The following is a 14,522-nucleotide window of genomic DNA, read 5'->3' on the forward strand; positions in this document are numbered from 1 at the left end:
ACCAACTGATGGAATATACGTATAAAAATGGGAAATCTGAATAAATACAGATATAACGAATATTTAAAAAGCACAACTCTCGCCATTTATGATGCATGAATCCTCCATCAAATTGCACCACACTCCTTTCCATGTAATTATATCATCATCATCTAATTCACACACCTCCCCATCCTTCCTGTGCAGACCAAATCACTGTGTGAGTGTGGAAACAACAGGTCCCTTGCTTGCTGTCTAAACATAGCATGAAATGAGGTGATGATGACAATTTGTTTAACCATACTCTGTTGCTGCATAAGCGGGACAACATAAAATAGCGGGGCAGCATGGAAATGTTCCCTTTCCCTCATTCATTACACAATTACGCTAAGCTGCATGCTTGACTATGAACCAGATGTTGTGTAATTAACCTCAGTGTGAAGATAGCTTTCTGCCCTATTGTCTCTCACCTTCAAGAATGAAATGGAAACCAGGCTGAGGCAGTGATAAGGGAAGGTACTCCTGAGGCACATGAACCGAACTGAGCAGAGCCGAGTCCAACCTGGTCGAAACAGAGCTAAAACTAATTAAGCATCGTGTGCAGATAGCCTTCCAACACCATTGTCTCTGTAACCTTCAGCACAAACTGTGTGAGGAGATGAAACTTCAAACAGAGAGGCGAGATATGTGGAGGTGGAATTTTAGAGAATATCTCCCACCTGATACTACCACTAAATTAAACAAACTACTGAAGGTTTCAGATGATAGTTACACTCAAGTGAAATAGTAATTAGTTATGTGAATACAATGACAGACATCGAGGTATTGTTTGTTCATTAAACGAGTTTGTGTAATACATTTAGGAAGTTGAATCGCTTGATGTAAAGAAAAAAACATTTCTGCTGCGTCGCAACATTATGATAAGCCAAGATCCCAAACAATATCTTTTCTCACATAATGAAAATTTTAATTAATAGACAGTATGATCCAGCTCCGACTACAAAGGGAGGGGGAACCTATTCCACCGCTGTCAAATATAAAAGATTGTTATGCAGCCATTTGAATCAGATGCATTTCTGAATGGGTACACAGAATTAGGCAGCCAGGATGAATATCCTTGTAGTATGTTATTAGTTTTTGTTCTACACAGAGTGCATGTTAAAGTCCATTGGGTCAATCTAATTGTGCATCTAAACTGAAGTACTTTCAATATCCCTCTGAGTCTGAAATACAGGGTCTATCATCCAATCCCTGCCTCAGGATTTACAAAGCTATCCGTGCACTTCTGCATGCAGTTTGATAAATGAGGGTTATTGTTCTCTTGGCTTTCTTTCAGACTGGTTGACCTCTTGTATGCTGCAAATCTCCTGGAACATCTGTCACAGAGCGTCACTGTGGCTGTGGGAGAGTGACAGAGATGGCTCAGGGGTAATAGTTCACTTCCCATAATGCGTTCCTTCTATCAGGGATAATTAATACATTGAAATGAGTTACATCAAGGCAAGGCAAGACAAATGAGTATGTTTCATGGACCTTGTGTTATGATATTGTAGTATCAGTATCTATTATATATCTACCCAATGCCTCCTGCTCTGGGTAAGGCAATTTGGCTCACACCCACAACCTAAAAAATAATGAGCAAATCTTCAAGGGCACAAAACTTAACTTTTAACAACATTCATAAGTTAGGCTGGATTGCTATCACTTTCTCACACCTCCACATCTTCATGTCCCAACATCACACTGAACACTGGGGCCTACTTGCTATTCACAAAGGATCACTCCACAACTTACACGCTCCTTTACTTATTTAAACCCTGCATGAGTGTGTCATTGAGAACGGGCATCTCACAACAGAGGTGACACCACCGTTTGAACAAGTGCCTGCCACTCCCCCGCAGGGGAAGCGCCCGTCTGATTTGGTGGTTACCCTTTCACTGAAAGCGCCACTGTCATGTTACAGCATGTGCTCTGTAATCTCTTTGTACAAGAGGCTGATATGAGCTGTGGAGCCAGCTGCCTCTCTCAGGGCCCACACTCCGCCAGCCACACTGCCTCATGAGGACCCTTCAGGGCTGGCGGGTGAAGGTGAGGTGCCAGCATGCCGGAGAATCACAGAGAGCGCACTGTTCTCACACTGGACAGCTAAGTGAAAAGAGGGCTACTGAAACGAGCTGCACGCTCTCCCCTCAGCCTTCCACCTTTGTTGACGTCAGTACCTCCCAGAGGCCTAATGTGGATGTTGTTGTTGAGCTGTGTTTGTCTACACCCGATTAGCGGAGGTTCCAAAAGTAAGTTTAATGTCATCTTGTTTTTTTTTGCAGACGTCAATGCTTCACAAAAAAAGACACTGACTATGACGCATGCGAGCATGTGTCACATTCTGTCAATTTATGGATGCCATGGACCACAAATGTGATAATCTCTGTAACGAATTTCACATTGAGCAGCTGAAAACCATCTGCACACTAACATATTCACTTGCTAGTCAGTTTGGTTGATGTCTAGTTTACCGCATAGCCAACTTGTATTTTGTACACAATATTAGTTTTGGACTAGTTTAGGTTTAGAAATAATAGTGTTATCTTTTAAAAAACAAGTCTGCATATTATAAAAAAATATATTAAGATCAATTTGATTTCTATATATAGTTAATTTAAAGGAAAAAAAACATCTGCCCCATCTCGTTATTCCTACAATATATGGTTATATGGTGTTTATAAGGTTAAAGGATGAGCAACCACTGTACCCACTGCATTCATCTGTGTTTGTTATTGTCTAATCAGAAAACAATGTTATAACCACAGCCATTCTTTCTGAATTGACATGGGTTGATGCTGACTTGGCTCTGGGCATTCAAAGCACACCAGATGATGTCAAACTGTCTTCGTGAACCATTTTGATGGACAACTCCATTCACCTCCGATCACAACAGACTTTGCTCAGTGGTTTTTAGTGTTCTTTGCTTCTCAGGGGAAGCTAAAAAATATATGATTCTGTTCTTTTCTCTGGCCCCTTACACTCTCTCTGCCCACTGCTCCCTTGAGGGAAGGGAGCAGTGGGCTCAGTTCAAATCTCCTAGGAGTCCATCTTTCTATATCCCAGTAAGCAAACAAAAAAATCACCTCAGCTTGAGGTTCAAATCAAAAGTTGGCCAACGAAAAATAAAACCAAGTGTCGCGTCTCGTGTTTAATAGACAAGCTTGCATCTGCATCCTGTTGCTTCTCCACATACACCCTCACAATAACACACCCACAGCAGGGCCACAACACCAGCCATGGCAGAAGGAGAGAGGCCCAAAGCAGTTGGTATCCTTATGCGTTTGTGTCAGTCTAAACTGTAGAAAGTCTCAGTGTCAAACTTGCCAAGAGCTGCCATTGTTTCAGCAGATATGGATATGTTAATTAACACACTGCCCTCAATCACCGTGTTGTGTGTGTGTGTGTGTCTGTGTGTTTCCCCCAACACAACATGATTTCCCATATGTGTGCGTTTCTGTGTGCATTCATATTTGGATCTTTTTGCTGACCTGTAGCAGCTCCTCTTGGTCACCGCCCACCTCCAGCACTACAGCAACCGAACCGAAGGGACGGCTGGCCATCTGCTGTCGCTCTCTCATCAGCTGCTGCAGAGGGTCAAAAAAAGAGAAAGGATTTTTAATGTAACATGTTATTTTGAGGGACATTTCTGACAGACCATCCTGTTTTAACTCAAAAACACATTGTCATTCATGTACAGTTGGACCACTGGCCACTGAGCAACTCTACTGAGACCAAATGCCTTTCTCAACAGGATCTTAACGATAGTTTCTGAACTGAGTGTTGCTCAATTTCTCCTTTGCAACTATCGGGACTGTAGATTTTCCTCAGTAACCAAATGGTACATATGCATTCCTTTCAAACCGATAACCATGTGTGATTGAAGGGGAAAACGAAGGTTAAAAGGATGGCATGAGATGAGGGTTGAAGAGTGATGGGGACAAATAGGAAAAGGAAGAAATTGGAAAAAGAAGAGGGTAAGGAAAGTAGCAGAAAGAGAGACAGAGCAGGACAGTTGGGGAAGAAAATAGAAAAGGGTGAAAGGAGGAGGAGGGATGGGGAAACTGAGGAGATAGAGATCAAAGCAGAATGGTTGATAGACGTGCAGGAGGAAGGCGAAGAGGAGTGGGGAATGCCAGGTGGTGGGGGGGACGGAGGGAACAGAGGGGAAGGAGGAGGAGGACGAGGAGGGCGGGAAAAATACATTAATGAGGAAATGTCAGATGAACAAAGGCAGGCACTGAGGCCTTTATCAGCATGAGGTCCAAACACCCAACTGAAAACACAAACACAAATATACAGTACATTTAAAAAAAAATAAATAAATATGCATGTGCATACACAGACAACACAAAGTAAAACAAAGACGCACACCAACATCAACAGAGTTAAGTGTCTATATGTATCTAAACCTGAATTGCTGTTAGGAAACACAAATTCATTGTGAGAAAACAACATGCTCACTGCACCCTCATCAACCTTCTCTCCATCAAAAGCCCTGTTTTCCAGGCTTTTTCCACTCCACCACAGACATGTTAATGGGGTTTTGTTTCTACATTTAGCTTGGGGGTGGCCACCTGTTTCACGCAAAACAAACTCATTTCTGGCCGAATATTCGCCAAGCTCTAATCATCAGTATGTTGCTTATTGTTTCACCAGAAAATCTGGTCTGGTGCAGCACCGGTGACACACACACACACACACACACACACACCCCCCTTTGATTGGTGAAACCAGTACAGGGAAAGCAGATGGAGAAGCTGGGCTGCAGACTGTGACCCTTACAGGAGAGAAAAACTTTTGTTTGTTTACAATCTGTGATGGTTTAAAAATGAATAACATGAGATGAACTTTTATGTATCAGCGTGGGAAAACCCAGCGATTGACAAAGCACAGTGAGGTAGAGAAATGAAGAAAAATAAAAAATCTGGGGAATACTAGTGGTGAAGTAGTCAAAAGATGCAACAGTAACATGATGTTAAAATCCCACTTTTCTTTCCTAGGTTTCTTGTCACTCTCTGCAATCAGTTATCCCATCAAGCCAATAAATGACAAAGAGATAAGGTTAAAAATGTAAAACAATAAAATCAACAACAACAAAAAGAACCATAACAAGGATTTAAGAGGGAAATTTAAAGAACATTTTAGGAAGAAATAAACAGAGAAGTAAAATTAGTCAACTAAAGAAAAAAAAACAAAGATGCAAAGAAGATAATGGACAACAAGAGTGTTAAACAGAAGCAAAGACAATAAAAACTAAGCATACAGATAACCAAAAGAAAATAAAGAAGCAAACCACTCCTAAAAGTCAATGGCCTCCACACTCTGTCACCTCTGCCTAAACTGATGCACCTCCCGTATCTCTGTGTCCTCTCCTGCTGTTGAGAAAAAAGACTGCACATTGACATTAACCAGCTGTCAGGTGTTCTGCTTGTGCGCCGCCGGCTGCTCACTTGCCAGTGTCAGACTCTTTAAGCATGAATGAATTCTACACCTGTAGCTACATCAGCGTAGTCAGGTGCTCCGGCGGCGGCAACCGCTCTGCTAACACGCCGCCGTGCCGGCTAATGTGATGTCTTCTCTTGTTAGCTGTCACTGCTATGCGAACACTGCTCAGATGACAGTGTGTGCTTGCTAGCATCGCTGTTAGCCTCCTGCTGGTGTCAGCTTAGATTTGTAAGAGGTAAAGTGAAAAGGTATGGGAGAGAGAGAGAGAGGGTGTTAGTGTACTTTGAGCTTTAGATGAGGTAATATATCCCCTTTTACAATTTTACACCTTTACAAGTGCATCATGATTTGCTTTATTATGGTATATATTTACAAAGAAATGATAATTAATTTCATCTACAAATGAGACACACTAGGCATTTAAAATTTGGGTTCCAGAGGTTCGTTTTGTAGTTGGGATTTTACATAGATTTGTAAACAGCCTGATAAAGACAACAATTCTGTTTTTTTACTTTGTGTAGTCTAAAAAAAAAACAATTCCTTCCAAAACCGAAATCCGGTTAACATTTTAATCAAGTCTGTCTTAAAAGAACCCACACGTGCTCATATGTACATAGCAGCTGTAATTGTTCCTCCTGTCTATATTTACTGCAAATAGATCCCTTTTCTAAAGTGATTTTAATGATGGGGGACAAAATCTACAGTTAACTTTGGAATTGGAACTGTGAACCTAGGTGACCAGTAGTGTTATACAGACGTGGGCATGTGAGGGTTGCTTTAAGACATGCTTGAAAAAATGTTAAATGTTGGCAGGGGAGTCAAGCAAAGGTCTCTGGTGTCAGAGACTACACCCGACCATCTAACCCAACCTCTACCCCCAAGAGGGTTTACAGCAGTATAACGCTAATATCGAGATAAGAAATAATCACTTCGGCCTTTGTTTCTCAAAGAAAGAGGCGTAAACACAAGGTATTTTCAAGCAGAACAAACTGATGCTGATTACAGTCTCAGGCTTGCTAACTGCTTTGACATTTTTTATTAGAAATCATTTTAGTCAAATTAAGGAATAAACAAAGATATGTGACAAATGTGATAATGATAATGTTCTCTTCTCACAGTCCATCTTTAAGTTACTTTTGGATTAGCCTGGAGCACATAATTTTAAATCCAATTTAGTTTTTTTTAGGGGACTTATTATTTTTTTTAATAACATATATACTGTATATATCTGAACGTGTGTTTGTACATTGTTTGGGTGCATCTGTTACACCCATACAGCTTGAGCTGACTAAAGGCTTTACTGGTTCAACTGAACAAATGACAATGTAGAACAATGTTTTGACAAGTGCATACACATAAACTTTGAAGGAATTTTAAAGGTACTCTGACACAGGTGACCCCAAGTCATGTTAGGTGAATTGCTGGCCAAAGGTGACAGCCTGTGACTCAGTAGTCAGACTCCGTTTCTCCTCTCTGCCTGCCTGCTTGATAGACTGACGCAGCTGTCTTGGTAAGGATGCACTCTGATCCGTCTCCTAGGTAACACGAGGTGGAGATTATCTTTATTTTGTTTTATTACAGACCGTGTTGCATGTGACTTGAATGACACACAACATGACTTAGGTAGACGTTGGATTGGGTAAACATAGTGTCTTATTTTAAACCAATATCCAATAGAATCTTCACACATGTATAGATGGGTGAACAATAACCTTATTTGGACAATCTCTGTAGGTCTAGGAAAGATAAATATCCCCAGAGAGGAAGTATTCTTCAGATTTGGTTTGGTACTAAATCGTGTCACTACTCTGTTTGCCGTCTCCCCATACACAATATTTTGGAAGACACCATGGGCCTGTTTTACAAAAGGTTTGCGTGAGTAAAAACGTGTGCAAACTTGATTTCACCAGCAAATTAACACGTAAGCTGATCTAACAGTGTGCACGCAGAAGTGTGGGCCAGGGACGGGAGATCGGAGCGACCGGGCACCGTGCTGAATAAGAAAATTTTGACATTTTTGTTAAAATACTCCAACCAAATAATCAATTATCAGAAATAGTTACCGATTAATTTAATAGTTGAAATATGTGCCTCACATTTATTTGAGAATTTCTGTCATGAGGGGTGTTCTCTCAGCTCTTTCTTCCCTAAAGCTACTGCTCATGAGTTATTAAGATTAGACAAACTCATAAAGGTGAGCTGGGTCATATTTGTGTGTTCTGAGTGTACATATGGAATTATTTTTTTGTTGTCATATGTATACATATGTACAAATGCAAATTCCACTTGTCTGTGCGCTCATGCAGGTTTAATGTTTTTAATGCCCTATTCGACAAGTCCTTGTGCGGGCAACAAGGACAAGGCAGCAGGCGTCTTCTCTGTCTGCCTGTTGGCCTGTAAATCAGCCATAAAACGGCTAATTAACTCTGCTGTGCTGTAAACAAGCAGTACCACACTAGACACCACAAAGTGGATGACAAAATGAGGAGTGGAGTGGAGCTATATGTGTGTATGTGTCTAAGGGAGAGAGGGTAATAATATTTAGTTTTGTGGTTTCAAGGATTTTAGCAAGATGCCTGAAATTAAAACTGATTCAAAAGAAGACACTCCATTAAAAAGTATTTGTCCATGCTTTCACTCCAAATTGAATGTGTGTGTGTGTTTATCTAGCCTTGAGGGGAGGCATGACATCCATTCAAGCATCCATCTATCCAGCCAGCCATCTCAGCTGGACAGACCTGCGCATAAACAGCCAGGAGGAAAATGAGAGTGCTGCAACAATGAAGCCAATCACATGGCGAATTATGCATCACAGAACGTGGCTCAACCAACGTAGCACCTGCAAGCTCAAATTTCCTGTCCTGTTTGACGAGTTGGAAATATCTGTGTAATGTGCCGTTTGCTGATTTCGGATGCACGTCTGTGCAAATGACGGGTCTCACAACACGACGAGTGGCTCACTGCTACTACAGCTGCAATTAAACTACACATCAGCTCAGCAAGGTAAAAACTATAGTAATGTCAACACATCTGCAAGTCTGAGCACATATGTCAGAGTGGATGTTTGTGTGTTGTGGGGGAATAATGCAGCAGCATGTATCTCATATTCTGTGGCACAAAATTTCTGTAAATATACACATAAAAACCCTCCAGTATGATGGAACAACGTATGTTTTCACTTTCGATGAAAATATTTTAATAACATACAGTGTATGATCAAATGAATATGGCCAAACTGGGGAAGACCCTTTCCTATTTCAACATGTTGAGTGCAGTTAAGCAGTAGCAATAGCAGCAGATTAATGCTGCTATTATAACATATAATGGTGTGGGAAAGACGTTCAACAATCACACATACAGTACATGTGTCCACATTTGTTGGCTTTGTAGTGTAAAAATTTGTAAAAAATGCAATCTAATTGTAAAATAACAAAGCATAACATAGCATAGGAAACAAAGAAGTAGGGTGAGGCGGACACACACAGACAAACAAGACTAAATAAAGATAGAAAACACACCCGACGTAAACACACACAGCAGAATTTGCTGATGTGAACCTACTGAACAACACATTTCTCATCCAACATTACAGCTCCTGTTTCCCCAAAAGATGTAATGCAACATCAGCGTCCATGTTCCTCCAGTCCATCTGTAACCTAACAAGATGGTTTAATCAATGCCACTGAAGGCTGCAGGTTTAGGTCTGATTAATGTTTTAATCAGAGCTACAAAGGAAACAACCATTTCTAGACAAGGCATATAACTCTTGGTTGTTCCCAAATTCTTAGTCATTGTAGTCTTACAGCTAATTTCAATGTTTAATATTTTTCTTAAGTAATTACTGAGAAATCTTCAAATATCTCCATTGGCCCTGCAGAGACTGATGGGTGTTGGGCTACTGTGTTTCTCAGTGTCCCATTAGTGGTGCAATATAGGTTCCTCTTAAAAAGGTGTCTGCTGGGTTCCTCAAAAGTAAATGCAAATATAAGAATGAGCAGATGGAAAGTGTGACTGTGGCAGTGCATTTTATGGTTCAACACCAAAAGTAAAAGGCACAATCTTATTTTAATGTAAAATCCGGTCAAGCATTATGTGACTCCACAAAATCAGACTCTTATTCAGCGTCACTGGAGCAAGACAGGCTTACACATCAATTAGACATGACAAATTCTGGTCTCAGTTTTTTGGAAGTCAATTTTTGGAGAGAAATGGTCACGGCACAAAAGTTAGCAGTACTGTCCCAGGCTAAATCGAGTAATAGAACAGTATCTCTTCGGAAATACCCTTTTAGGGCAGTCTATGTTGAGATGGAGCCAGCAGGGCATTTTCTCTTAAATTTGCTGGTTGTTTTATTGTGCCTATGTGGATATGCTCTGGGTACTAGTGTTTATTCCATCCAAAAACATGTTGACAATAAGTATGCACTGACGTCCTGTTATTTCACTAAATTGTAATGACAACATAAATTAAAAAAAAATATTGACTAAAGTAATTCAGCAAAATCTCTATTAATTGTGCCCTGATGAGTAAATATATATAATATAAATTCTTACTGCCTCCATGCATCTTTCTTATTGGGCGTTTTTTCCCCTGCTCTTGGTGCACGTCCGGTGCCATCGCAAATGCCAGCTTTCAGTATAACTAATGTGACCAAGCTAACCTAGTCAGAGCATACTTATAAAGCTAGCAAGCTTAAAAAACAAAACAAAAACATCAGCTTCTGGAAGTTGGCCTCTCAAAATGAGCCTCATCTTCACCAGCGGCCTGTCAGGTGAGAAGAAAGTGGAGAGACAACAAATGGACACATTTCTCTTTTATTTAAACCGAAAGAAAGACTGACTGCATCGTTCCGAAAGAGGACGGCGTGCCTTGTGGATTCAAGATGGGTGTAAAAAACACAACCAAATAGAAAAGACACACCATCCCTGCCCAGGTAAATATCAATCACATTGGTTGACTGATTCCATAACATGTATATTACCCTTTAGGACTACATTTAATCTTAGAAAATACCTCAGTACCATGCCTTGCTCCGTTAACATATTGTTAAACCTGCGGCGCGGAACTTTTGTCTGCACCTTCTGACAGTGAGAGTAATTACACAACACTGTTCACACGCGCTTATGATGCATAGGCTCTGCCATACTGAGTTGCTACTGATGCTATGGTCGCACGCTCTTTGGCACTGTCAAAACTGTCACTAAAACAAAACAAAAAAGCCTAAGTGTACTGAAAACTCAACATTTCCTGTAGTTAATATAACTGTGAATGAATTTGTCTATCTAGATATGTTAGCTCTGTGATAGTGTTGACCAAATGGTGGTGTATGGTTGCTGTGTGCTGGGACAGACTCTGGCCCACTCATGAACCTATGTAGGATAAGCAGATTAGAGAATGGATGGATTGATAGATGGATGGATGGAAGATATAATGATCATCTACACACTGAAGTGAAAATGAATACATGACATTGGTAAAATGATGGATAAGCTGATAATCGCTTGTTGCTTCCATTACTAGTGATAAGACTGAATAAACAAAACCTGCAGACACTGACCTTCAACTCACTGGACACAAATTCCATATAGTTTTTTTTCTTCAGCATCCTGGAGCATGCACTGCTAACATTGCCAAGTGATTGCATTTCTGAGTAGAATAACCTGCCCTGAAAACAACAATATACATTATGCCTGGTCTTTCACTCCGGGCACCAACTTTCCCCCAACCCAAAGTTGGAAATCTAAATCAAAAACAGAGTTACATCCATTCCAAAACATACACCCAGAAAGATACCAAGACACACGCACACTTTCAAAAAAGTAACAAAGAGACAATAGATAAAAAAGAGACACACACCAGGCACCTATTTAAACAGCTATTAAAACAATCTATAGCGCATGGTCTACAGTGCATGGCACAAGAGGATTTAGGGCGTGCCCAACTCAGTAATTTTACAGCAAATATTGTGGGACATTTAAGATGCAAAACGAATAACTGGATTGATCAGGAGAACGGCTGCTTTACTCCAAACTAATTCACCGCATGGACCTGGACTGTGTATGAGACTTTTGAGTTTGTAGAAGAACACAGAACATTAATTAACATTAGATCCCGACCGATCCTGTCGGCGTGTCGGGAGATTTCAATAATCAATGAAGTCACGCTGGTTTGTACATAAATGAGCACAGCGTCTTTCTTAACGGAGAGACGTTTCACCATATTTCACACACCCATCAAGCCATCCACCATTCATCAGACTGTTCACTTTACCAACCTGGCCTGCCCGATCCGTGAACATAACTGCGATGTGCGCATCACTAGAACCCACCTAAGCAGGCATATCCATTGATTTTGGAGCACTGTTGAATCCCGTGATAGGCATCTACACAAATAACACGCATACACATTCATACAGCCATGTTTGATACTGATAAGTATTCAATTATTCCCTCATTATGTGGCTTTTGAAGCTCAATGCTGTGACTGGAGACAGATAGGATTTGCAGCTCGGCATAAAATATGATATTAGCTATTGAAGGAAGAATGAATCAATTCAGACGCAGTGTCCACAGAGACACCGCAGGTCTGATTGTTTGATACAATGCATCTGCTTTACAAAAGACACACACAGGTGCACCCGTGGATTTACATCATAAAAACACTTTTACCATCGACTGCCAAATGTTTCTGTGGGATGTGTGCACACAAACAGGTGTGAGCACAGAAAGACAGACAAACACTCAGATTCTCACACACACACACTTCTCTGTCTCTTGAATTTGTATGCCAGTGAGGCCACAATAGAGAGATAACAAATCTCATTTCTGACATGTTTGCCAAGTTTCCAGGCAACATTTGTCTCCTGGCTGAATGTGGTGAGCGGCATCTGAGCAGAGTAAACACGTGCATTGATATCCTCATCTGATACAATCCACTACTCCACACCAGCTTCCAATACACCATCTCCAGGACTGGACAAAACACTTGAGAAACTCTTCAGTGATGGCTGAGTAGCTGGGTGGAGTTTTACCTAAATGAATACCAACAATAGTTGGTAGTCACGTCCGGTGACTTGCAGAATTTACAATTGATGCCATTGGAGATCCAGAGACACCACTGGAATAAAAGAAATAAATGGGCAACCAACACAATCCACTTGCAATCCAATGTGTTCAGTGGTTGGCTGAATCGAGTATCTGGTACAGATAATGTAGTTTTTACATGCATCATTAAAGTAAAATGTTTCAATATCTGTACTTGTAAATATTGCAACTTCTATGGAGAAAAAAACTCTTCTGTAAATAGTTCTTACTTTTGTAATCAAAAACATTGCTCTGAAGCTCAATTCTGAGGCTGTTCGGTGAATAGTTTCAAGAAATACAGCAAGTTCTGATCAATACATATCAACTTCAGGCTTAAATGAACAACTTCTAGTTAATTCTATTAATTGTTTCACTCTTCCTGTCAGAAAAAGAATAATTTCTCAGATGATACTGCCTATTATTGATTATGCTGACACTGTTTACCAGAATACCACGGACACTAATTTAATGCCCCTTAATGTTGTAGTTAACTCGCTTTGTAGATTTGTCTTGAGGTGTCCTTATAGAACTGATCACTGTTTAATGTATGAATCACTAAACTGGTTGCATCCTAAATCAAGAAGGCAATTCCACTGTGTTCAGTTTATCTTCAAATGTGTTTATTTTAACTGTCCCTCCTATTTAAAACAGCATCTGATTCCATGCAGATCTTCATATCCACTCAGACACATGCAATACCCCTTTTACTTTGTACCCAGAACTTATAAAGAAGTTGGACGTAGATTATTTCAATATAAAGCACCATGGGACTGGAATAATCTTCCTCTTTCCTTGAGATCTATAACTTATTTTCGCTTTTTGAGATCATCCCTATTTCTATACCTTAAAACAACATGTTTATGCTTTTAACTTTTAAGTTAACTTCAATCCTCTGTTCATTTGTTTATCTGTTAAAATTTCATACTTTCTCATTTATTTTTTATTATTTTCTCTGTAATCTATTTAATTTAAATTAAAATTTATAAATTTACTGGTGGTGATATTATTATTATTACAACTTGTATTGTTTAACTTAAATGTAGGTTAGTGGGAGGGGTTGGTGTGAGTTGGTGAGCGAGTTTGTGAGTGAATGAGTTTTGTATGTGTATCTGTAATGTATGTTATGTAATGTTTTTGCTTATGTTTTGTCTTTTGTATTCTGTATTTGTGTTTATAGGACCCTCTTGAAAATGAGATGATGCATCTGAAGAGGCTAGCCTTTAATAATAAATTCAATTACAATTCTACCCACTACTGGTTATTTACCATGCATGTTGAAGCACTGCCCACTCAGAGCATGGATATAAAAACACAGATAACTCAGTTGGCTGAACAGATAATGGTGTACTCGCTCATCCCTAGAGGCTTTGCAAATTACCTTCTAACTAAGCTACTTCCGATGAAGCTTTGAAACTATGAGAGGGTATTAAAAGGAGGAGCAAAATATAGGTATCAAATGTCTAAAGACACCACAGCTGCAGCATATTCCACTGTCCAGTTGTTGGTTGTGTGTCCAGTTTGTTCTGAACACTAACAAGTGGTAGCAAAAGAGTTGATTGGGCCTTTGGAATCTGTTGTTGCTGCAGCCATATACACTGCTCAAAAAAATAAAGGGAACACTTAAACAACACAATGTAACTCCAAGTCAATCACACTCCTGTGAAATCAAACTGTCCACTTAGGAAGCAACACTGATTGACAATCAGTTTCACATGCTGTTGTGCAAATGGAATAGACAACAGGTGGAAATTATAAGCAATTAGCAAGACACCCCCAATAAAGGAGTGGTTCTGCAGGTGGTGACCACAGACCACTTCTCAGTTCCTATGCTTCCTGGCTGATGTTTTGGTCACTTGCTGGCGGTGCTTTCACTCTAGTGGTAGCATGAGACGGAGTCTACAACCCACACAAGTGGCTCAGGTAGTGCAGCTCATCCAGGATGGCACATCAATGCGAGCTGTGGCAAGAAGGTTT

The 14,522-nt window shown here is 40.2% G+C and overlaps 1 protein-coding gene across 4 annotated transcripts in view; it reads right to left on the minus strand.

The window, feature by feature from the left end:
* The window catches only part of atrnl1a (attractin-like 1a), a 233,381-nt gene that overhangs the window by 43,555 nt on the left and 175,304 nt on the right, over positions 1 to 14,522 (minus strand). For 3 of the 4 annotated variants that reach the window (XM_046065149.1, XM_046065150.1, XM_046065156.1), the window contains one exon: positions 3,510 to 3,605. In XM_046065149.1, coding sequence (XP_045921105.1) covers positions 3,510 to 3,605 — 96 coding nt within the window. Of the gene's footprint in view, positions 1 to 1,235; positions 1,378 to 3,509; positions 3,606 to 14,522 lie in introns of those variants that run through there. The other variant, XM_046065151.1, reaches the window with a different exon arrangement.

The sequence above is a fragment of the Micropterus dolomieu genome, linkage group LG12 (genome assembly GCF_021292245.1).
Source record: "Micropterus dolomieu isolate WLL.071019.BEF.003 ecotype Adirondacks linkage group LG12, ASM2129224v1, whole genome shotgun sequence".
Lineage (NCBI taxonomy): Eukaryota > Metazoa > Chordata > Actinopteri > Centrarchiformes > Centrarchidae > Micropterus > Micropterus dolomieu.